The 26,077-nt window shown below is 41.4% G+C and overlaps 1 protein-coding gene across 1 annotated transcript; it reads right to left on the reverse strand.

Annotated features, from left to right (window-relative positions):
* Window positions 1-3,229: 3,229 nt before the first annotated feature.
* Window positions 3,230-8,542, reverse strand: FAM210B (family with sequence similarity 210 member B; the record flags this gene model as incomplete). Its single annotated transcript, XM_082007417.1, has 3 exons — window positions 3,230-3,446; window positions 4,875-5,047; window positions 8,360-8,542. 3 exons carry the CDS (start codon window positions 8,540-8,542, stop codon window positions 3,230-3,232), a joined length of 573 nt encoding a protein of 190 aa, XP_081863543.1.
* Window positions 8,543-26,077: the final 17,535 nt, after the last annotated feature.

Genomic DNA, 26,077 nt, shown 5'->3' on the forward strand with positions numbered 1-26,077 from the left:
CATTTATTCAAAGATAACAGGGTCTGAAAGCATTTCTAAGAGAAAGGTCTGGAAAGTATTGTTATCAAAGAAGATATGTAACAGGAGCTAATGTTAACATCTGGTGTTATGTTATTCCCTAAAACGTAGTCAAGGGTCAGGCCACTCACCAAGAAAATATACAAACCAACTCTTTTCCAGTAAAACACTTCAGCAAAATAAGAGAAAGCAATTTATTGTATTTTCATTATAAGACTTTAAGGTCATCTTCACTATTTTACAAACCACTTTAAAAAAGGTCCTTTACAAGCAAGGATTCTAGAATTCAAAATATATTCTCAAATTAATTTAAAATATGCTTTGCAAAAAAACTTCATCTAAACAAATTGCCTGTAGTTTATACAGCCATATTTATCTTAATAGGTAATATGAATTCTGGTCATAATTTAAAGGAAGCTCTGTTTCTTTACTGCAAGAAAATATCTAGCTAGTGCTGGTGACTTCACTTCTAGGTGCATATTTTTAAAAGAAAAGCTTAAATACTCCTTTTCTATCAGCTTAAGTATGTTTTGTCCTAATTAGAATGACTGATTAAATGAAGAACACAAGGATGCCTTGTGATTACTCTGGAACTGAACTGATTGATAGAAAGAGTAAGCATGTAAATAAAACCCAGAATGGCTTCTATGGACAGGAAAAATAAGCCCCCATAAAACTTACCCTTAAGAAATACTGATTGCCCACTTGAAATTTAAAAGACTAGCTGTTCTAGACTGTAGTAGGTCATAGAAAGCTAAAGTAGTGTTGGTTGCATGTTGTCATACCCTGGTAACCCTTCAAGTGCTCTGCCGTTAGTGCAGTTTTTACCTATCAAACACTCAGCACTAAGCTTCCATCCCCAAAACAGGTATAGATCAGGCAAGGGTAAAGGTGGAGCTTCCTTGAGGGACAAGCTGATTTGAAATTTATATTCTTGCTCAGATAGCAGCAAGCTGATGCTAGTAGCCTGGACAAGCTGCCAGCTTCAGCAGCCATACTGCAAAGCAGGCATGAAACATGAAAAACCCACTCTGCTTTTCTGAGTAAGCAGCTAGTCAAAATGAACTTGACTGCAGTAGGAATGGCACATGTGGGCACATGAAGCAGCAGAGCATTGGCTCCACATTGAACATGCACACCAAGCAGCTGTGCATGACATGACATAAGCTCTGTTTGTGACACAGCTTACTGCTCCCATGGAAGCATGCCATGCTGCAAGGCTGATTCTCAGTATGTCCTGCTCCTAAGGCTGGTATTTTGAGCTGTGTTTAACATGTAATGCATCTTTTAATCTAATCTATGCTATGTTTGTCTTGCACATATACCTGTTCCTTGCTGCAACTGTTGCCATCTTGAGCCACTAAGCTGTCATCTGGGCTAACAGCACAGCCCCACTGAGACCAAGCCCTTGTCAAGGGTTTCTTTGGTTTCAGGTGGCAGTCTCTAGTACCAACTTGCTTCCACAGGGCAGAGGAAGTAAACTACATCTCTTCCAGTCTTCCCTGTCTTAAAGAAAACCTCTGATTAACCAAGCTGTAGCAAGAGAACAGGTACAAGGATATATGTGGCTGTGACTCATCCTCCTAGAGCACAAACTGCTTGCTCATGTGTGAGCTCATGGATCCTCAGATCCATGGGTTGGACTTTGTCAATGGGAAAGGAGTTTGGGTGCAATTTAATGTTATGGCTGAGTGGAGTAAATAGGTTGCTCATAACAAAAAGAAATGACTTGCTCTTCCTTCCCTCCCTGAGCTAACTCATCCTAACCACATGATTTCTTCCTCCCAATTCACTAAACTTCAGCAAAAAAAGATAAATTACTCTGATCACCAGCATAATTTCCTGCTATTTGACTTTCATCAGATTCCTGTATGAAGAGATCCACATCAGAGCCACCTTGGGGTAAGTGTAAGCACACAGACAGAGAAAGACAATGTAAGAAGAACAGACTTGGAAGGAGGAATAGGTCCAAAAGACTGATTGATAGATTTGGCTCCAGCTGTCTCACAGAAGCATAGTCTTAAGTCTGAAACCCAGCTTTACCACAGAATGTTACACTGACTACCTAGTTTTGGGATCCAGTCTTTAGGTGAACTGAAGGGTGGTATGTGAATATATGCATGTGTAACTACATTTTAATAGGAACAGTGTCCAAATAAAGAAATGAAAAGCCACTCTAACTGGTACCTTCAACAGTGTCAGACAAAAGCACAGGAATTGCTCTTGAGAAGCTATGAATTGTAATGCCTGGATTTCAGGTGCAGATTTGAGTTGCATTCACAGGAGCAGAAAGCTGCTAGGGTTAGTTTTCAGGTAAACGTGTGTCTCCAGTACAAAGCCAGATACATTAAAAACCCACAGATACCTTGCCTCTGACTTGACAATCTTTGGAATATGTTCACATAGGAGGTAATTCTAGTTACACTGATTTCAGTAGACTCAGGATTCCTTTTCAGTCTATAAGCATAAAAAAAATTTAACAAAGGACTTTAGTAAGGCCATTTCCTAGCCTATAAATAAAGCACATTTTCAAAGAATAAAATCTTGAAACATGGAAGCACCACAAAGGAGCTGTAGTTTCAGAACAGTGCATTACCTATTCTGGCTAAAACAATTATCACTGTGCAATAATTAAGCATACGGGTACTCCCACTTAAGTTAGTTCAGCATGTGTGTTGTATTGCAAGACTGGGGTCATAATATATGCCTTTTATAACAAAAGAAACAGCCACCTACCACCTTAGATTCCGATATATACACTTACCAAAAGTACTATTCATATAGTAGGATATTGTTTATTCCACACACTATTAGGAAGATAATCTTACTCTGTTTCCCAACTACACAGTAATAAATTAATGCTACTGCTCTACCTTGAGAAGAAAAAAATTAAGGCCCCAAAAGCTAGATTGTAAAGAGCCAGAATGGTGTGTTCTAAAGACACGGCTCATTGTCAAGCATTTATATTACCACTTGCAGTGGAAAACAGATACCATTTTAACAGGTTTTTCTAAAGAGGTGGCAAAAGGGAAAGAAGACAAGAACAGCACTTTTCACAGTGTAACATTTACCTGAAAGAATAAGTAAGAAATGCAAGAGGAGGTCAGCATTAACATAAATCCAAAGAAGTCTTTTAAAGAAATTTAGCAGTCTTAAAAGCTACATGGATATAGAGCATTTAAAAAACAGAATAAAAATCAGTAAGAAATCATCATGGATTTGGGGCAGGAGGTTTGAAGAACCCAATCTTCCGGCAGTATCGGACAATAAATGGCACAGAAACTATAGTAATGCTGATTCGTACTGGAGCAAACAATTTGTGAATAGCATATGCCAACACAAATGTGCTTGTACCAGCAGCCATTTTAGATTGCAACGATGAATCACTGAAACCAAGTTTGAAGAGAACTGCAGTCATATCCACACCACTGGGGAAAAGAAAACAAGATATTTTTTTTTTAATTTATTTTAAGGTTAGATGCTAAAGAATATAAATTAAAAGTGCTATTCTTTCAGGGAATTTAACATGGCATACTTAATATTACATACCAACTCTGGAATTTATGTTTTAATCTAGATGTTGTTAAATAATAAAAACAATTATTTCAGCAGTAACAGCTCAAGTTATTTCTGTAGCAACAACACAGGCAATATTTTCAGATGCACATTTTTTTTTCTTAAATTGGTAAGTTTCCTGTGAAGTCAAATATGTTCTTAGTTTTACAACTGTGTATCTGCAAGCATGGGCATGAAGAATACTCAGCCCCATGCTCAACCTTCTGATAAAATAATCTATTTCTCTACTTTTGAATTTTAAGAGTTAGAAATTTGTGAGTTTGTGTGGGAAATTAATCTTCCATAAATTTACAATAAAGTCTATTCTGTTTCTTGAAGAATGTTATCACATAAATATAGATCAACCCAAACCAAATAAGGTACCTGTCGTTAGGCTGAGAGTGTTCTAACAGGAGTACAAAACTGTTAAAATAAGTATCTTATCTAAAATCTAGCAATTGAAGGAAATATGATGGATCCGAAATAAGTGTTATCCATCAAATCCATTAATATTTTAATTCTCTATAGACATATCAGCTTTCATTAAGGTTCCTATGTTTGGAGCAATTTTCCAAAAGAAGTTGTTACTGTAACTTTTCCCTACTCACTTGCCAGTATAGTATCTTATAACTGGGAGTTAAATCATACCTGAAAGAAAAAATTTTCATTGTCACCCTGTGCCACGATGTAGTAAAAGAGAGAAATCAGGCATTCACATATTCTCACTGAAGTCCCCCATTTCCTCTGTTGAAATACCTCATGCTCAACAGAGACATCTATAACTGATGCATTTGCACCAGAAGCCACATACACAATTTCCCACCTGACTCCTATTTCTTAATCTAACCCTGTTTCAGTGACTGTTGCCTTCTGCAATTTCAACTGCAGAAACTGAGTTCAACACCCAGAAAAATAAGTTTATCTCTAAGCCCCAGCACTTTTGTATGGCTCTATCTGTACAGACCATACTATGTTTGAGAACAAAAGATATCTCTCCAGAACAAAAATAAATTTTCTCATCTGGCTAGTTACTCTGATGCAGTCTTGTCTCTGCTGTTTTCACCTGCCTACCATGGACTGTGAACCTATTCAAAAAGACCACATACATCTGTCTTCTCTCATGCCTGACGGGAGATTAGATCCATTTATGGATCCACCTATACTCAAAATTCAGAAGATTACTGTGTATAGATCAAACGGGCATGAAGTACATGTCTCCCTCCAGAAATAAGCACAACAGTGAGATATTTTCCTTGGCTAAACCATTCCCTAGAGGCTACCGACAACTGTACAAACCTCACCTTGACACTGCCAGGTAGAAGATTCCTAGAGATACTAATGAAATTCCAACATGGAATGAAACCCCTACAGCACCATATTCTTTAAAAACTTGTTTCAGTTGCTGGGATTTGTTGAGTTTCTTGTTTTCATCACTGGGATCTGTGGCTGCCTTTTCAGGGGATACACCTGCATCCTGAAAAGAAAACAATTAAAAGTATTTATTAGCTTTAAGCACAATATCATATTCTAGTCAGTTGAACCAACCTGAAATAATGAAAGAAGTAGCTTGCATACAGTGCTATTCAGAATGCTTTGGGAAAGATAGAAACACTTTTGCTCTTTCACATCAGGGTAGCAGATGCCTGTGTCAGAGCCCATGCAAGCTCCCTTTTCCAAACTATTCATATCAAAGGGATGCACTGAGCTTGGTGCAAGTTTGTACGCAAAGCAAGTTTCATAATTAAAAAGAGTTATCATAGTCCCAGCCTTCCATCTGATCCAAACGTGTGCCAGGGCACATCCACATAGTTGCTTGAGCGATGAGGCTGAGGTGCCAAAGAGATCTTGGCTTACAGCCACTGCTCAGCTTTATACAGCTATTCTTGTAACACAGCTTTCTGTTCAAGGGCTAAGCAGCTGATGGCACTGGAAGCATACATGATACCAGACTCATGCTGGCTTGCTAACAACTCAGTGATAGAAGAGGTCCAACATTTAAGTTCCTATAAATCACCATCTACAGACCATCTGAAAAAAGGAACCGTGAAACTGCTGCTGTTGACAGCAACAAGCAATACCATTGCCACAGTGTAGGCAATAGCTACATAGACATGCCAGTGCTGGTGTAAATAGCCTAACTTCACTGAAAATGTTTGTCACAGTAACAATTTATTGACAGCTTTTTATCTGGGTAAGTTTAAAGTGCAGAACTTCATACTAAAACATATCCCAAAGCAATTTGATAGTGCAATGCAGACAAAGAAGGGCATTTACACTGCTAGTAATAAGGCAGACCTTGGATACCTCCTCATACTTGCCATAGAAGAAATCCTAACTGGAGAAAGAATACGTTTCCACAAAGACTTTAGGACTTCTCTCTAATTAGCAAGCAGTTATCAGGAAAGATTAGAAGAGTTCTTTCTTTTCAGCTGAATTCAGCAGCAGTTGTGACAATTCGACAGCCAGACTAAAGGCCACTGCGGCCCCAGGACAGGTACAGCTACTGAATGCCTGGCACCACTTCGTCCTACTGTAAATTGCTTTCAAGGCACACAAATTAGAAGAACAACACTTTTGATTAATTCTTGGACTTGTCGAGATTGTAAATTAGGATACAAGTGAGGCTCCTCTTACAACACTCATGGTAGGATGAACTCGCTTTAATCAGTGATTTTAACCACACCACCACCCTCAAACCCCCCCCAAACTGTTTGCTGCTGTTTTTCTCTTTTTAATCGTCATTTGTGTTACTCTGTATTTCATTTTGACAGGAAATCACACTGATCCATAAATAAGTGTTTAGGGAATTGTGTAGCTCAACTTATTCTGATTCCTGTATTTCTAAATTTTTCAAACATAATGAATAATATCAGATTTTTTTTTTTTTTGCTCATGAGACAAAGCAATATTTGAATAGAAACTGAAACTTGACTAAAAAAGAAATATGCACAGTAGAAAAAGAAACCTTTTACTGCTTAACCCAAGCAGTTTTAATACTAGAGAGTAAATGAGGAAAAAATGTTCAAATATATATTTTTTGAAGCAAGCTCATTAAGAAAAAGAATGGATTCATGGTGAGATAATCTAATTACTTCCAATGGTTAATTACTTTCAGCCACTGGAAGTAATTAGATTCCACACATAGCTGTATTGCATGGCTGTTACTTCATCATGTTTCAGAACTTATTCTCTTACTCTTCGGTTTTATTATAGGAAAAGAGGGGTGGGGGGAGAGGAGGGAAGAATGCTGTTTTAACTCCCAGTCTGTAAAGTTTAAATACTGAGTAAATGAATGGAACTAGTTGAATAAACTGAACAAAATAGTCTCATAATACCTTCTGCCAAAAGCTGTCCTAACAATTCAATCACGTGCTTAGTCAAGAATACTCATTTATTCAAGTGTGATTTTCTTAAAAGCCAAGTGTGGTTTGAACGGTATTTTAAGATTTAATAGCTTATAGTGAATTTTTCGTCCAAAGAAAGATGATAATTGTCTATTTAAGGAGCCAAACATGAAGATTTTCTTCAGATAGCTGCCACGAAAACAGGAGCCGACAATCTACAGAGACTCAGTAGGTAAGACTCAGAGGTGCTGTGGGTCTTACCGCCACACTTGCAAGATGGATCATAAGGACTAATAGCTTGAAAAATAGCCTGTTCTCATCATCCAAGCACATCTCAATTCACTCAGGCTCACATGCCAAGTAATTTCTGATGGTATCGTTGTGATGGTTGTGTATAGTATTGTATCTGAATGGCTAAAAAAGTACCACTTCAGCAAATATTATCTGGACTACCCAGTACGGTCATGTCCTTGCTAACGTACAACAGCTAAGAAAGCTACCTATTTTCCATATAATTTTGCTACAATTTTTCTGCTAGAAAGCCAACTTTATTCCCATCATTTAGAGAAAGATTCAGCTTCTGGATGAACTAAGGCATGAAAACAAAACTGAAACATCCTGTCATGCTTTGTAATGAGGCTACAGAAATTAACTTGAAAATTAAGCTATAGTAATTAAGCTGTAAATGAGGCTTTGTATGGAAAACTCACATTCACAATCTTGGCACAAGCAGGTGTCAAGCAGGTCCCTGCCTCCTACAGAAACTCAGCATAAATAGGATTTAATAATGTACTGCAGTGTAAAAAACAGTTACATGTAAGGCCTGCATTTGCTTTTCTCCCCGAGTCAATTCAAATTTAAAACCAAAACAATGAACGGTACAAATTCACACAAATCTTTCCTTTGCATCTCCAGAAAATGAACTGAATGTTGAAAGCATGCTGCAACACATAACTAACTGGGTGCACGTTCGTATTTTATCCCTCAGCTAATAAAAGGTACAGAGTCAGGCACAGGACATCTGTCTGCAGTCATGCCACCACCACCTACTGCCTTTTTCAGGGGTTGAAACACTTTTTGAAAATCCTTTCAGCCACCACCACCAGGAACACCCGGGCTTCTCTGTGTCTGCCTGAATTACTGAAAACCCCTTTTTTTCATTCTTCGTGACTCACCTGAAGTGCTCAAACTCTGCAGCCCCCAAGCAAAACAGCCCCCCCCCCCCCCCCCCCGAGGCGGCGGTGCGGGCCAGCTGAACCCTTAATCTTGAAGACACCCCCAAAAGCTGGAAAACACTTCCAGGCCAAGACAACTTTAATCAAAGCTACGATCCGCTCCCCACCAAGGCATCCCCCTCCAGAGGCGGGCCCTGAGGCCGCGCTGCCCCCTCACACAGCGCAGTACCTCACGGGGGGCTCCCAGGCACCCCCCTCCCCACCTACCTTGGCGGAGGTGCCAGCGGCGGATCGCAGCCTTACCAGGGCCAGCGGCGGGCTGAGGCCAGCCCGGGCGAGGCGAGGACCGCAGCCCAAGACGCGGGGGACGGTGGAGAGCGGGAGGCGGCACGGGGGGCTACTCGGGACCGCCGGCGGCCGCAGCAGGCCCAAGCGCACCAGGCGGTACATAGCAACGGCGCAACAACAACGCAGCCCCAACTCTGCGCGCCGAACAGAGCGAGCAACCAGACCTGACAAGCCGAACATCCACCCCACCCGGCGGCGGGAGCCCGCCTCCTTCAAGGCGCAGCGCCTTGAAGGAGGCGGGCTCCCGCCGCCGGGCGGTTACTTGAGTGAGGGCGGTTACAGGTGCCGCAGACCGCTGGCGGGGGGAAAGCGGTGCGGGCTTTTGGTCTGAAGGAAAGAAAGCCTCTAAGGGCGGTGTGTTGCCACTTGGGACGGTGGAAGGTAGTCCCCTGTCTTATCTTGGCCGCCTAAACCCTCTTCAGCGCCTTTCTGGAGCGAGCTGTAGGAGTGTGACCGCGGCAGCTTTTCGGTGTGGCCTTGCTGGTAGCTCGCTAAGGGGAGAGAACTGCTTTTCCAGGCCCCTCGGCGGTATTAGGCCTATAAGGTGTAGGGGAGGTGGTGCCTGTCGTTTTTCAGAGTGCTCCTGAAGTCTGTGCATACATTAAAGTGGAGAGGCGGTTGAAGTGTCGTTGCTGCTGCAGTTCTGGTGCATGGGCTCACAGTGCACCAGTTTATTTAATTACCACCTTTATCTTGAGGAGCTGTAGTAATTTGCCAAGACTTCATGGTACAGGGAAGAGTGCAAACGCAGAGCTTTTCTGGTCCCAAAAGGTTCACATCATCTCCGAGACCTGGAGGAGTCTTCCAACAAACACTGTGAAGGTCTCATGCTTGCAGCCCTGTTTCTAGATTAAAACCGCAGCAGGAAAAGTAGGAATTAAAAATACCGTTGAAGTGTAACATCACTGTGGGAGAATTGCAGATGTTTGGGGCGGGGGATACTCCTGGCAGGGTGAATCCCAGTGCCCTGGGGAGCTCCATTTCAACAAGCAGGGCTTTGGTTGATGGGAAAGATCTCTTCACATAGTGTAATTTTCAGGATCAATGCGTGACTGTGGTGATTTCCAGGCCTTTTGTGCTCTTTCAACCATTCAATGTTAATGCTGCTGAACACAGTTTAATATCTGCACGTTGACTGCTACCCTGCACAATGCCAAGGCTGTTCATAACTGCAGTCACTGCAGCTTTCTGAAATGGTGGCTCCTTGCCATCACCCACAAGGCTGCTCGCTGCGGAGGGGGGAGGTTAATATTGCCTAACTTTATTAATGTACTGAAACAATGCATCTGAATGTTAAGCTCTGGCAATAAAATACTTCTCTTTTCCTAATTACTAAGCCTTTTCTCTTCAAGCACGTTGTTGTTTTTAGTGATGTAAGCATACAGGGCTGAGTACAATGGGGGAACTGTGTCAGATAAATAGGAGGTTTTCCTTACGGAAGAGCTTACAATTTAGGAGCACAAGCTGGAACTGCACAGGACAACACTGAATGGTACAATGCTGAAACGGCATGGTGGGTGGCTCTTGTTAGGTGCAGTGCACCATGGAACAGATGGGTTTGAAGGAGTATCTGGGAGGAAGAGAGGGAGAGAGCTTTGCATGCATTAAAATAAACCTTCTTCAGTGCATAACAAAGAGCACTGCCAGTTCTAGGGTTTTACACTTCCCTTAGTTCTTGCTTCATAAATCTAGTGTCTCTCTCTTAATGCTTTGTGAAAGAATAGTTTCTTGGAACACAATTTCATGTATTTATTATGTTCAAGTATTTATTATGTTTATTACTGTTCCAAAGCAGTTTGCTAATGTGTTTTCTGTGACTGTTTATACACCAGCACCACCTGAGTAGACAGATGATGTTAACATGGCAATGCTGTAATCATAGCGCACTACTTTTTCTGAATTATAAGAAATCCCAGGAGTTAATTCTGGTCTCAGAAAAAGAGATGTCAGGTTCCACTGGCATAGACCACATGTACACGGGACACTTAGCTGTGTTTGTCTGGCAGACCCATTAGAGCCATTGCATGATCGAGAACACAGAGCTGCTTTCCCGTGGCATATGTGTTATGCTGCTGCTGGACATCTAGAAATCCTGGGCAAGTGCAGAAAAGAGCAGGAGGTCAGTTAATGAGACATAAAAGCATTAGAGTTGGCAGTTTTATATGTACAGTCTGTCTGTCAGCTGTCTCCAAAATCTCAGTGGGAGATTTCGCTTAGAAGCAGGAAGGAACAGTACCATAAACATCAAATGATATACGCTCATTGAAAAACAAGCAAACCCCCAGGCTTAAGATACCTTAATGTGAAAAGAGTTTACAAGTGCAGGGAAAAAGACATTAGCTCCATCCTGCTCGCTGTAACTGACTAAGACGAAGGGGGGAAGGTACAACTTTCAAAGACAGCTCAAGGAAATGCTTCCACACAGACACATATTTGTGTTGTCCTAGATGTGCACGTCCCTCTGTGGTATGTACAACAGCATTTCCTCCTTGCGCGTCACTGTATTTACCTCACTTTGCCTGCGGTAGTAGGTCTTGGGGGCATCTGCCATTTGCACGTTCCACCGAGCTGTTATTTGCTGCCTGAAATCTTCAGGCATTGCCAGGATGCCAAGATTCTTACCTATAAACCTGGAAGTACAAGTAATCCTGATGATGCAGCTGAAAGGCAACTTGACAAGTGAGAAGTTAAAGAAAAGACTGATGAGCCTGAGAATTCACTTGCAATTTGTGTGGCTGTTGGGAGAGCAAGACTTTAGGCCTAACAAAGAACTGCCTTGAACTTGTATTTCACAGAATCACAGAATCACAAGGTTGGAAAGGACCTTCAAGATCATCAAGTCCAACCATTAATCCAGCGCCACCATGTTCCCTAAACCATGTCTTGAAGTGCCACATCCACATGTTTTTTGAACACTTCCAGAGATGGTTACTCCACCACCTCCCTGGGCAGCCTGTTCCAATGCCTGACCACCCTCTCAGTGAAGACATTTTTCGTAATATCCAATCTAAACCTCCCCTGGCGCAACTTGAGGCCATTTCCTCTTGTCCTATCACTAGTTACTTGGGAGAAGAGGCCAACACCCTCGTCGCCACAACCCCCTTTCAGGTAGTTGTAGAGAGCGATAAGGTCTCCCCTCAGCCTCCGCTTCTCCAGACTGAACAACCCCAGCTCCCTCAGCCGCTCCTCATCAGACTTGTGCTCCAGACCCCTCACCAGCTTCGTTGCCCTTCTCTGGACACGCTCCAGCACCTCAATGTCCTTCGTGTAGTGAGGGGCCCAAAACTGAACACAGTATTCAAGGTGCGGCCTCACCAGTGCCGAGTACAGGGGCACGATCACTTCCCTACTCCTGCTGGCCACACTATTGCTGATACAGGCCAGGACGCTGTTGGCCTTCTTGGCCACCTGGGCACACTGCCGGCTCATGTTCAGCCGGCTGTCAACCAGCACCCCCAGGTCCCTTTCCGCCGGGCTGCTCTCCAGCCACTCCTCCCCAAGCCTGTAGCATTGCATGGGGTTGTTGTGGCCGAAATGCAGGACCCTGCACTTGGCCTTATTAAACCTCATACAGTTGGCCTCTGCTCATCGATCCAGCCTGTCCAGATCTCTCTGCAGAGCCCTCCTACCCTCCAGCAGATCAACACTCCCACCCAACTTGGTGTCATCTGCAAACTTACTGAGGGAGCACTCAATTCCCTCATCCAGATCATCTATAAAGATATTGAACAAGACCAGCCCCAGAACCGAGCCCTGGGGAACACCGCTTGTGACCGGTCGCCAGCCGGATTTAACATCATTCACCACAACTCTCTGGGCTCAGCCATCCAGCCAGTTCCTCACCCAGCGAAGAGTAAACCTGTGTAAGCCACGAGCTGCCAGTTTCTCCAGGAGAATGCTGTGGGAGATGCTGTCAAAGGCTTTACTAAAGTCCATGTAGACAACATCCACAGCCTTTCCCTCATCCACTAGGCGGGTCACCTGGTCATAGGAGGAGATCAGGTTGGTCAAGTAGGACCTGCCTTTCATGAACCCATGCTGGCTGGGCCTGATCCCTTGGTTGTCCTGCAGATGCCCTGTGAGCACTCTCAAGACCAACCGCTCCATAATCTTCCCTGGTACAGAGGTCAGGCTGACAGGCCTGTAGTTCCCAGGATCCTCCTTCCGGCCTTTCTTGTAGATGGGCGTCACATTGGCAAGCCTCCAGTCTTCTGGGACCTCCCCTGCTAACCAGGACTGCTGATAAATGATGGAGAGTGGCTTGGCAAGCTCCTCCGCCAGCTCTCTCAGTACTCTCGGGTGGATCCCATCACGCCCCATAGACTTGTGGGTGTCCAGGTGGTTTAACATGTCCTTAACTGCTTATTAGCTACTAACAGACTAGATCCCATGGGAGGACGTGAGGTTGTATAGCAGTTGAATGTGAGGGAAAGATTTACTTTTTTGTTACTGAATTTCTCTGTTACATTCATACAGTGCATTTATCTTTTGTGTAAATAGAGGTGATGATTGTTATTGTTAATGAGCAGGACTGACTAGTAATTTTCATTTTTCTAAAATTAACTCAAATTGTCCTATTGCTCTTTGATAATCAGAATATCAGTCTTTATAATATGTTGATTTTTCAAGCAATACCTTAATAATTTATCTTATATAAATGTACTTTCTGTGTCATTCATTCTCCCACAAGCACTCATACATCAAAATGTTTTGGTATCTATATTAAATATTAGATAAACTGAAAAAAAAGGTTGCTAGAAAATGCTAAAATATTTACAGATCTCCAAAGTGTGTTCAGCAGTCCTGAAAGAAGGCCATGATGTGTTGAGATGTGACCCCCCAATCAAGATGGCTTAGGGATCTATTATTTAAAAATAGACTTAGATTGACGACGCACTTGATCTACTGCGTTTGTGTCCTGTCTGAACCAGTGCTTCATCTGTCAGCCTTTTGCTGTGTAGATTTACTATTATTTTCCTTCTGTAATTTTCCAACAGCCAGATAATCCTGCTCTGGTTTTGTGTTATTCATGTAATTATTGCATTGTTACTGTTTATCATCAGTAAGAAAAAAGCTGGGAATTAAGATGAGAGATTGCCAAAGAGGCAGTAAGTAAAATGTCACCAGAAGATGCATTTGGATTCTTGGGACGCAAAGACTTTTCCATAATGACCGTTCCCGTATAATTTGTCAGAAATGTTTGTCATGCTTTTATCAGAACATTTATAGTGAAGTAGCAAAGGGGAATCCCTTTATCAAGATACCTATTATAAACCCCTTACATAACACTTTCCCTTCCATAATTTGACTTTTTAAAGTCAAAATCTCTCTTGGTTTTACTGCGCTGTAGGAACGGTAACAGAACTGAAGTATGATATAACGCAATTTCTGTAACTAGAAATCCATGTTGCAGAGTTGTTGCCGAAGTGCAAGCTGAGTACTGCCTGCCATCGACGCCTGTGGGACCCTGCAACGAGCTAGGTCAGGAGCTAAGTTCATTTGTAAGCGTAAGTGTGATTAGCGATTCAGTAACAGCTTACTTTTAATCACGTCTTAGTCAAACTACAATGATGTTTTGAGGATGAAGAAACCTTAGAAGTCTTCTTAAGTTTTATAAATCACATGAGAGCAAATTCATTACATGTCTTTCAAATAATTTCGTCTACAAATAATTCGGGGATCGTGAACATGTTAGTTCCGAAATATAATGCCTTCTAATGGGCAAGTAGGAATTGGTTCCTGTATGAGAGTGGGAGGCAATTGCTTATGCGTGCTGGAAGCTGTATCATTTAGTATTATTACCAATGTAGCAATGCCATGTACATAAATGTAATGAGAGAAGTCGGGAACTGATCATGAACCTCATTCAGAAGAGAAGCTAAGGTAAATTTTTTTTATATTAAAGTAAATTAAGGGCATGGCATGTGAACTAGTTTTCAGTGGCCTAGTTCTTTAGTACATTGGCTTTTTCACATCATGTTCCAAGGGTGCTTAAATTATGAAGATGAGATAATGTGTGTAGTTGATAAGATGAACATGAATTAAAATAATATCAGGAAAGGAATATCAGGAAACTTTATTTCCTTGAAATTAAAATTTGTATCTGTGCAAAGTATAACACAGTGCCTGTTCATTATTTGAGGAATCCATATGCAGTTTATAAACATATTTAGTATGAAATTTCTGTGTCATGAATGCTTGAGTACGTACATTTAGCTTTCATGAACATCTTCCTTCTCAAGCAAAAAACAGTGGAAAATCATTAAAACGTGGTATCTTCTATTCAATGAGACAACTCTGCACTGCTAGGGTAGCTAAGTCCAAAGGAAGCCAGCCCAGGTATCTTTGTCTGAGAGAGGAATTTAGGGTGAGAAAAATCTCCAAACAGGTCAGCAAAGAAGGAATTATTTGCTTTATTTACCTGCAAATCCTTGAAGAATGGGGCTGTGTGACCCTTTTTCATTCCAGTGCCCCAGAGATGGGTGGGAACTTCCATTGCAGAGCTCTGGTTGTCAGGACAAGGGGAACTATGGCTTCAACCCAAATCCCTCTAAAATCGAATCTGGCAATTTCTGTGGTGACTTTTGTAGGAACCTCTGCACAAAGATGAATTTTACCTGCTAAGCAGATCTTGCTCTTTGCCCATTGACCCCCTAGTCTTGATGAGCAAAAAGGGTTGTAAAGTAAAAATAGAAGGAAATAGAAGCGAAAACATCCATGTTGCTTGTATTTATGCGAGCCACTGATGATTTCATGTGCCCATCCTTGGCACGCGTGTGGGTCAGCAGGCTGTCCCTGCTGAGCAGTGAAGGTCCCTCTCTTTCTCATGGAGGAAGCATAGTTCTTTCAGGATCTTTGTGCCTTAGTTGATGCAACAAGTCAGCAACATTAATTCTACTCTCCACAAGAGTCCTCTCCAGTAATCTTCTGATGAGATGTTTTTTCATTTGGATGGTGTGATGTATAGCCATTTGGATGTGTCAGTGAAAATCACATCCAATGTCTCCTGCTAGGCATTGGATTGATAGCCCTAGCAAAGCAAGAACATTATTTTTTCACAGAACAAATAAACTACAGGGGTTGGCAGCAAAAGCAGCTTCCTAATGGCACCCACTAATGTGTTTCACCCTAACGTGGAGGGTAACTCGGTCTCCATGTCCAAACAGCTCTTGGCCTTTTTGCCCTAGCTCTGCATAATAATGCTGCCTCTGAAGACACACACAACTTACTTCATAGAAGTCACCGGCGGTGCTCACCTTTCAGTAACTATTAACCTGGGCTGCAATTGAAGCCGCTAGAATTGCTGTACCCTCTGCTAGTTCCTTGAGACATGTCATCATGTACCCATCCAGAGTTTGGAAGACAGGCTTTAACATTTAACTCAAGTCAACTTTTTTGATATCCAGCAAAGTTTCCATTCCTCATGTCTGTGAAGAAGTTACCATCTTCTACCCTTAGACTGATATTTGTTTTGCAGTGAAGTGCAAACAATTCATGCAGGTACCTGGGGTTTGGCATTTGGATAAGATTTCAGCTGGCTGTTTAATTTATTATTCAGTGCAACCCAGTCTGAGGAGAGGTGTCTGCTTTAGACCTGTACCTCTGGAAAAGAGCTATCAAAATTTTAAAACAGATGAAGTCAGCTAGCCAACTGAAAGTGCAGTGTCTTGTGCTGATGAATATAACACAGAGAGGGATGCAAAATGATGCTGTTTAGTGATATTTTTTTTAATGTCTGCTGCTATTAAAATGGATAAAGTGGTATTTTGTGAAGTGGAAAATTATGGGGCCAAATTTGGAAGCTGAATGTTTAAACTGCTTTGCCTCCTCAGGCTGTTTTACACCTCTTCTGATCCCCATGTACATTCAAATCTGCACAGACCCCTTTAGATTTATATTTTGATTTGTCTCACTACTGTACTGGTCATAATTTAACTTCATGAGACCTTAGGAAAAATTAGGCAAGAGATGTGTTTTTTGTTTGTTTTTGTAAATGTTCAGCAGTTTCAAATTGTTTTCACAAATAAAAAAGCCAGTTGCTCTCTTCCCCTTCAAGCTTAAAAGCTATGTAAATAGTTGATAACATTCTGTTGTAGCAGCCCATGACTCAGATTCTCAAGTGCAGATTTGCCTGCCCTTTGCTCCTTTCCAATATTGCTGTAAAGCAAATTGTCAGCCTATTTAGACGAAACAAGTAACAGTCAAGGCCAGATTCCCCCTTTTCTACCTCTCACTGCATAATGCTGTAATGAGATTCTGGCCAAACAACTCGTGCGATGCAGCATTCAATCAGAAAAGGCTGATGTGAATTACTAAACACAGTCATTAGCCCCTATTTGTATGAGGTTACTGGAAATTGTTCCCACATCTTTCAGCTGGTTATGCTGCTGCTCTGGGACACATCCTTTCAAAGTGATGACGCAGCCAGTCTGTACTCTAATACATGCAAGTGCGTTTACCTTGCAGCTTTTGAATATATACCTTTAGTTTGCCAAAGAGGTTCTGATGTGACTGGCCATCAGGAAAAAAAAAAATCCATGAACGTCCTTAAAAGCATGGTTAAAGGGGCCAAGGTGGTCCTTAACTCCTGCCTGCTCTACAGAGCCAGCACTTGGGAGCAGTGCAACAAGAGAGCCTTTTCCAGAAGGGCAGGTCCCCGTGCTTGTACCTGATCTCTGTTCCTGCGGCAGCAGAACTGCATCAATAAGTTTCCTGAAACCAGAAGAGGAGCAGGTACAGGAGGAGAGCATGCCTTCATTTGGTGTCTTCTTCTGCTCTTTTTTTCAGCCAGAATTCGAGATACACCCCAAATTGTAACTACTTTGAATGACCAAACCTTAAATAATAATAATACTACTTGTATTGATACAAGCATTTGATAGATGTGAGTAGCTTATAATATGACCCCATAGCTAGAGAGCACCGTAGGTTACAAACCACAGTTATAAGCAGCCTTTTGGTCTGCTGACCTTTCTAACAATCCCTAACAATGGGGGATAGGTAAAGCATCTAACCTATCACTTATAAAAGATTTATGTCATATTTTCAAGTGTGATTTGGTAAAGTAGGACCACTGTTAATCCAGTAATTCTGTATAGGGTTGTCAACTTTGAGATCTTAGAGAATAAGGAGCCTTTTCTTGGGCTCTGGGCATGTGATCACCCAGTTACTAGTCATATTACTAGTGTCCTGTTACTGTACCTGGTCCTGGTCTGGCATTATGGTGATGCTTGTTCTGTGATCTCGGTAGGAGGAAAGAGCCTGTTCTTTGGCTCTGGGCATGTGATCACCCTGCGACTTGTCATGTTCTCGTGATGCTAGGTAGCTGGAACAAGCACCATCCATCGCGGGTCAACAAGTGTGAACGCAGATATTCTGCCTGTGTGAGTGAAGTCTTTTAATATGTCTGGCAGCTGTTGAGAGCGGGCACTGTAGGAACTTGTTTGGGACCAGAGTCCAATGTATAAAGACTTTCTTTGGCAAATTGTCTGCAGAAGCAAGAATGCGGAATGGAGGGATGTTGCTTGTTCACCGGTAGATATTTCTCCCCTGCCAAGCACATGCCTTACAAAGTTTAGTCAATGGATGGCACTGCTGATTTTTCACAGCTGGGCTGGTTTTGGGAGCTGGCTTGTGCAATGTGTTTATGATTCATTGTTCACTTTAAACCACGTCTGAAATGTTGCTATTGCAAAGTGGTTACTTCAATAGTAGTCACGCAGCCAACTCCGCTGGAACAAGGAGGGAGTAGCTGTTGTGGGCCACTGAGGAGCTCTGTTGGGGGAACGTAGCCGAGTCCCCAGGCAGTCCTCATTCATCACTCCCTAGTTCTCATTAGGGAAAAGGCTTGCTGCACCTCATCCTGTCTGGGTGCAGAAAACAGAGTGGGATTTTTTAATTGAGAAGGCCTACAGCACATTCTACTGATAGGAGCTCAACCTGCTTGGGCTCTGAGATAACCAGAAGCCACGTAACTGTTCTGTGCTGTGCTGAGCTAATGAGCTCTGCTGAGAAAAAAGCTGTATTATTTCAGGCCCGATGCCATGCTAATGTGATTAACTGACTTCTAATAAAACTTGGAGCCACTGCCAAGTATGAGAATATCTGCTGGGAATATGGACAGGTAGTGACTAAATTGCTGAATGTTTTTTACTGCTGCAGAAGGTTCTTTACTTGTTCTTCAGATGTGCATCCAGTTGCCAAAATATGCGTTCAAGAACCGCTGTATAAAATCTGCTACAGTAGCAAGTCTGGAGGAAGGAGGGTTCAGAAGGTATCCTCAGCATTAGGGAAGGAGGGAGGAAAGCCATTCTGCTGTATTACTTCCCATTAATTATTTCTTATTAATAATGAATAAGACATGCTTCATTATTTGTTATCCTGTGGGATAGCACATGAGAATTCACTTACTATTCATGGATTTAGCAAGGTTATCTGTTTATTATAGATTAATATAGATTATATAGACTGCTTCTCACATGGGCTCACAGGCAAATTCTAAATTACACTTGTAAATGCAGAGTTTGTAAAATGGGAGAGAAGAACAAGGAGATATAGCAGCGTGAATTTAAGTGGGGAATCAGAAAGGAGAGCTGAAAAATTGAGAACAATGAGAATCTTGGATGTTGTACAAAGGTTACTAAGCATTCAAAGAAAAGAAGAAACAGAAAAAATGAAAGAGGAAGGTTAGAAGAAAAGCTGTCTATGAACAGATGCTCTTATTCCAGAAGCCTGTGTAAGTTTTAAAAAGTAACTTCCAAGAGCTCCTAAAGAAACCCATCCTGATAACACTCTTTGTTTAGCTGGATTCAGTTAAGTGAAGTGAATAGTGTTGCAATGTATAAAACTGACGTGAACCCAGGAGTGATCTGTGCCTTAATTACCAGTCTGCCATAACAGCAGGTTCAGTCCTAAGGAAGCCCCAGGTGGTACCTCATCCCCCACATCTAACAGATCACTTGTCTTCTAGAAATACTTTCAAGATAATTAAGAAAAATAGTAAATTGGTAGGCCATTTTACTTCTAATTGGAAGTTAGATGTATTGAACCCTTGAAAATCTGAAGGTTTTGCTAATAATCAGAAACAATCAGCATCCTGTGGTGCTACCTGCTTTGTTCTTAGTTGTTTGTAAAGTGTCAGATTTTTAATGGGTGCAACATGCACCACAGATAACCAAGAGACGATGGTTTTGGGGAAGCTGCTCTGCTGCCATAGTGGAACTGAATTTGGCTGGCCTGAAAATAAGGTATTTCTCATCTTTGGGGTTACAAAACCTAATTTTGCCTTTTATTAGAAAAGCCTTCAGCTGCCTCTGACAGGACTGCAGGCAAAGCAACTGTACTGGAGAAAAAGATCTAACAATATACATTGTCTGCTAAAAACTTCACTAGGTTCAGCAGTTCTGTTTTGCACCGACTCATGAAGTAAACAAACATTATTGTCTATCAATTGCTGGTAACGGTCCATATGAATTCAGCTTTTAGATGCAGCCTTTGGGATCTGGAGTTGTTCCTGGATAATTCTTGAACCCACAAACATTAGGCATGTGATTGTAAGCAGTTTCCATGGGAATAGCATTAAAAGCTATTTAAAGAATGAAAGAAAAATGAACACATCTTTTGTAGATTTTTATGCCTAAATAATTGATCCTAAAAGCTAGTGTGAAGCAGTTCACACATTGACACAACGGTGCTCAGAGGTGTTTAATTCTCCTTTTGTTAGGGGTGAACTATTTATAAGTACTTGTGACAGGCAAACACTGTGCAAACAGAAGTTATATGAACATTTATGATTCTGCTCTATCTTTATTTTACGTGCAGAGGAACTGTATTGATAAACACTGCAGTCTTTCCTAAGCCAGTGTTTTATATTAGTATTTAATTATCAGTAAACAGAAGGAGCTCAGGCTTGGTTCAGATTATTTCCTTCTTTTTTCTTATCAGAACACAGTCAGAAATTTAGGAGGAAAAGAAAAGATAAAATCTTTGGGTTTTTTTTGAAGTTGAGGAGGTGGCACAGGGGTAACAGACCAGGGCATTCAGCACTCACAAATACCCTAGAATAATAAGCCAGCGTGTAAACCAACAGTGAACAAAAAGGCAAAACCAGCCTGGGCAGTTCTGAATGACTCTGCTTTTACAGTGGGAAACTGCAGGGTGCAAGGAAGGGACAGAAGAGGGTGGGAACGGAGGGGGCAGAATCGATTCAAGAAGTAGAATTTCCTTACAGGCTGCCAGGGAATAGTGACTAACAGAAAATGCAAATGATTCATTCAACAAGATCTGAAAAATGCCTTGTCAGTGTCATTTTGAATTGGGTCACACTTGCTGCAGTGCAATATCACCATCAGCGCTGGATGTGATAAAATAGAAGAGACTCTTTCAGTTGGAAGGGACCTACAGTGATCGTCTAGTCCAACTGCCTGAGCAGTTCGGGGCTGGCCAAAAGTTAAGGCGTGTTGTTAAGGATGTTGTTCAAACGGCTCTTAAACACTGACAGGCGTGGGGCATCGGCCGCCTCTCTAGGAAGCCTGTTCCAGTGTTTGACCATCCTCTTGGTAAAGAAATGCATCCTAAGTGATGGAACTGGGAATGTTAACTACAAACAATGTCAGCTGTCTTTCACTGTTAGTGACAGTGTCACCCAGCCGTGATACCTAAACGGGCTTTCTCACATGCCGTTTTTTTATGCTAATTTTTAGGAGCTGATAGACCCCAGATCAATAGTTTATCTGTTAAGTTTTCTGAGCCACCGACAAGCAACTTTACACATGTGAGGTTGTGAAGAAATAGTCTTGAGTTTATGGTGCCCCGTTCTCTTACAGCCCTTTCCCTTGGAAGAGGGCGTTCAGCCCTGGCGGCGGAGGGTGCGGGTGCCGCTGCGGAGCTGCGGCTTTGGCCGTGCCTGGCTTCCGCCTGCCCAGCGCTCCTTGCGTTGAGCTGTTCTGCCTTGAGCAACGCCATCAGGCTGGAACTGGGCCGGGGACAATTCGCCCATTTCAGAATTTTCCCTCTTGCGGTGGAACGGATATAAAAATGTCACCCTTGAAGCGCGTGCTCAGATTTGCGGCGGGGTGGGCTGCCAAACAGGGCAGTTAGGCCTGACCTTGTGGCAAACTCGGCGAGTGCTGCGAGAGATGCTTAAAAAGCCTTGGGGCTTTTCAGGTCTTTATTTAGAGGAACGAGGAGATAATCAGTACTTCAGTAGACAATACCAATCAAATTGAAATTCTAAGCTGTATATTCATGCTCGGCAATAGATTTAAAAAAAAATGATATAAAATGCTAACTAGAAAAATGGTTTCCATCTAGGTTAACAATAGGAGCTCTTGCATAAGCCACTGGAGCTTAAAAAAAGTGCTTTAAAATAATTTCCTGAAATCTTCTAAATAGATCTGACTAAAGATTTGGAATAATTTCCTCTGGAACTTACGTTATGTTTAAATTGTTGTTATCAACATCTGAAATTGCATTTCTGAGGCAGCAACCATATGTGCTCACAAATTAGGACTTGTACTGCATGCTTTTATTTTTGTAGTTATAAATGCTCTAAATGAAGGAAGGAACCATTGTTATTAGGAAAAATACTTAACGATAAATTAAAAAAACCGCCTTGTCCGGCTTGTTATTTCCCGCTGTACGCTACCAGGTGCCAACTTTATATATTTCTTTTGCAGCTGGAGCGTTTGTATATTAGTAGGGCACAAGAATGTCCAGCAGGGAAGATATTCAACTTTCTAGAAATTTGTTGAAGATCGTGGAACACTGACAAATATTTTTCTCTTCTAAATTTATAGTTGTACATTTAATAAATATTACAGAATTTGTAACATTACCATCCCCATATCTGCCTTAATGTGAAAGGACCTGAGGGCTGCACATTTCCATGCTCAGAGGTTAAGATCTTTGGCAACTAGAAAACAAAACTGGATCAATAGCCTGTAATGAATACTGGGGTTTTTTTGTGTGACTATGGGAAAAAGTCTGATTAACAGATTTGTCTTCTGATTTCAAAAGGCTTCAGATTTCTTCTTCGCTTTCTTTCTTAAACCATAGTGTAAGACTACTGTGTGCTCTCAAGCAGATGCTTCATTGTACCTCAGAAGAATTTGGTGACTTTTTGCACATTTCTTAAAGCATGTAAGATAAAAATAATTAAATTGGTGAGCAAGTACTTTATAGCAGTATTTGGGGCTCTGTAAAAAAAGAAACAGTACTTGTAGACTGTTGTAAAATGTTTTGAGCGTAGTTGTTTCCTCATTCATATGAAAATTTATTCTTATTTAAAAAAACAACTTGGCTTTATAATGTACACTCTGGGCTGTTTATAGGCTGAGTTGCTTTTAACCTGCCGCTTTAACATGGGGATGTGAGACAGATTCTTGCTGGCCAGCTGCTTCAGGGAATTAATTCAATATGCAGATCCCGAACTTTAATGAAAGACTAATTATCTGGTAGTGGCTGAGCCTCAGAAGCCTGACTCTACCTTCAGGCTTTTGACTCAAGCCTCTCTGGAAGGCAGCTGCCACTTTCATGCTGTGTTTTACCTGCTGAAGTCCTGGCTTAGTACACGCACACTCTTGTTACCACTAGGCTCAGAAGGTGAAGGAGGAAAACATCAATTTCCTTTAAAATTCACTTGGAGTTCAGCGCGAACTTTAGGAGATATAGTTGCTAATGACCTAGAGGTGATTCGTCCATTATCAGATAATCTGCCTTTGGCTGAAATGATTTAAATACAGTGAGCTGAAGACAAAAAACCAATATCCTAGAACAGAGAGAACTTCATGTAGACATCAGCAAACTATTTTGAGTTAATTGCACACTTTTCAAAATTAACAAAATCTGGCTGCTTTGGACTGCTCAGTGGTAGCAAAGCAGAAGGAAATCTGATTTACCAGGCATTTAGATGGGCTTTCCAGGCTCTTTGTTATGGAGTGCAAAGGAGCAGGCTGAGGCTGGTATATCTGGCGGCTAGTTTTAACCTAACTTTTCCTCTTTTTTCCCTTCAAAAACCATAATTATGGAATGAACATTTCTTGAACTTGTTTTAATGTTTAAAATGAGCACATACTCACCTAACGTGGGTTGACATCTGTTGATTTTAAATTTTGTTTCTGTTCAGTTTTATCCTGATTAAAATAGCATGGACCATCTTCTAAAGTTAGAACTTAAGTTTTGTAAAATCTCTTGTGTTTTAACATTCAATAAACCAAGAAGCAGTGAGAGCTAGTAGGCTGAGTGCTGAGGGCATTTAGCAAAATCTGTGGATTGGTGCAACAGCTTTAATTAGAAATAACTAGACTTTACATGGCTTTGGACCCTGACATTTATTTTCAAGGATTTCTCACTAATAAGGTTTTTCTTTCTTTCCATTTTGGCTTTAGATAGAACTGTTTTATTTAATGGATTTGGCAGCTCTCCCATCATGTCAGAGATCAGACAAACAGTCACTCATTATAATGGAATAAGTAAGGCGAAGAAGTGGTTTAAGTCGTGATATTCTGTGCACCTAAAATATTTTGAGGGAGGAAACAAGTTGATCCTGCAACTCTCTTCACAGCAAAGCTCGTAGTAAGCTTTTCCATGAAGAAGTCACAGTCTTACAGAGTATTAATAAATAAATCATCTTTTTGTCTTGCAGAGCTGACATTAATGGATGAGAAGTTTCATGTCTCACTTCTTGTATCTGGATGAGAATGTACTGCTGAAGGTAATTCTCATCATCTTAGTTATTTGTTTTTACAAAGGAATGCATTGATGAGAAACTTTATAAGCTTTTGGAAGAACCAGTGATTACTTTAATGTAATGCTTTTTTCCCAGGAACGTGTCATCTCTCTCTTACATATTGTGGATCTGAATCACCCTCCATCTGAAGTTAAATATTACTGATGAATTCTCCCTTGTATCACTTGTAGATCATTTGGTTTTTTGTCTATTGTGTTTGATTTTCATCTTGCATTGATGAAAACTTGCACTAGCGCTCTAAGGGTAGCTACCCTGGTATCGAACTAACAAAAACAGAAGATTCTTCTCACTTCACATATTTGCTGTTTTTTGATTTAAGCAACCGTAAAAGAACATGCAAGTGGGATATAACTGTCGAATGATGACTCCCTGCCTCTTTCACATCCAATTTTTGTACCCTTCGTCCGTTTTCTGTGCTGCCTGTACTTTTGTACCCTGTGATGACAAAACTGACCTCAGCAGGTTACCAGTTCTGGAAAAGTGCTTAAAAATCACTTGCGTGACCAACTAGAGAGAAATTTATGCCAGTGACATCTTGATTACCAGCCTGCCTGCACAGAGCAACAGCCTCTTAATGTGGGGGAACACTGACATTTGGTGCCCTGGACATGGCAGGGAAGAATGAGAAGAGGTTTAGAAGAGGGATGCTTCCCATGAAGAGAGACCAGTCCCAGGCCATGGAGAGAGAAGGCAAGAAGGAATTTCACTAGTCTTGAAGCAATGACTTTTCTTTCAGTCAAGGGGTGAAGTTACCCTAAGAGATGAGGAGGAAAGGAGAAAGAAATAATTTCTTGACTTCTTCCACCCACTCTGACCCCACCAAAAGGGCTTTTTTTAGTATTTTTTAGTTCCTTTTTAGAAAGCATCTGTGATTTAAACAAAACCACAACCCACAACAAAGCAACATACAAAATTTCTCAACTACTCCCCTCTACTAAAACACCTACTTTCTTGCTGTTATGTCTTTCTAGGGCTGAGATTAACTGTGCAGCTGAAAACCGGGGGGAAGCATTCAGACTGGAACCTGCTCAGAAGAGCGCACGCGAGGGACCAGAAACCACATCCAGGCTCTGCCCAGGCCACACCAGGGCTGTGTACAACAGCCAGCGGCTACCAGAGAGGACCGAGTCAAGAGGTGACAAGAGTGGGTGAAGAGGATGAAAACGCAGCTGCTAAGTGACTCAGTGCATGTAATGTATTGCCATATAATTGCAAAGCTAATTTGGCAGCAAGACTAAATTAATTCCTTAATCTAAGGGTCTGCAAGATACACTAGTTTTTTATGTTGCGTTTCCCTCAATTAATCTGGAAAGTAGCCAGATAAACAACTTGTGATAATAATGGTGTAATTGCTCTCTGCCAAATCTCGAATGCTAGAAAGAAAAAGCCCAACTTTTCCGTACTGCAGCCGGACATAGTCGTCACTCTCTTCTATTCCACCAGGTGGAGAAGCTCATCTGTGTGAGAGGAAAGGGAGATAAATGCTAAGCAAATTGCAAAAGAAGACTGCACGTGATCAAGAAACCCTTTGTTTTATTGTGAGCCCAAACGTGCCTATTTTTTTTAAGAAAAAGCAACTGATAACAAAAGTGTTAAACATAACGTGTTATTTTCTAAGGGAGGAAGATGACTTTCACATCCAAATTAAGCACCATGTCACAGCCTTCTCCTAAAGTAACATTGCTTATTACCAACACTTAATAGCCTTTCCCACCTAAAATTCTGCAAGTACTTTTTAAAGTTGGGTAAAATCTTTAACCCTCTTTTATAGATGGAGAAGCAAATAAAGGCTAAGCAGCTTTCTCAAGATACACTATAGATTCATAGTAAGACAGTGAATCGTCCAATTTTGAGTTACAGCTAAGGAGACTAGAAACACCATCACAGGA

This window comes from Phaethon aethereus, assembly GCF_964289735.1.
Source record: "Phaethon aethereus genome assembly, chromosome: 16".
In the NCBI taxonomy this organism is placed as follows: domain Eukaryota; kingdom Metazoa; phylum Chordata; class Aves; order Phaethontiformes; family Phaethontidae; genus Phaethon; species Phaethon aethereus.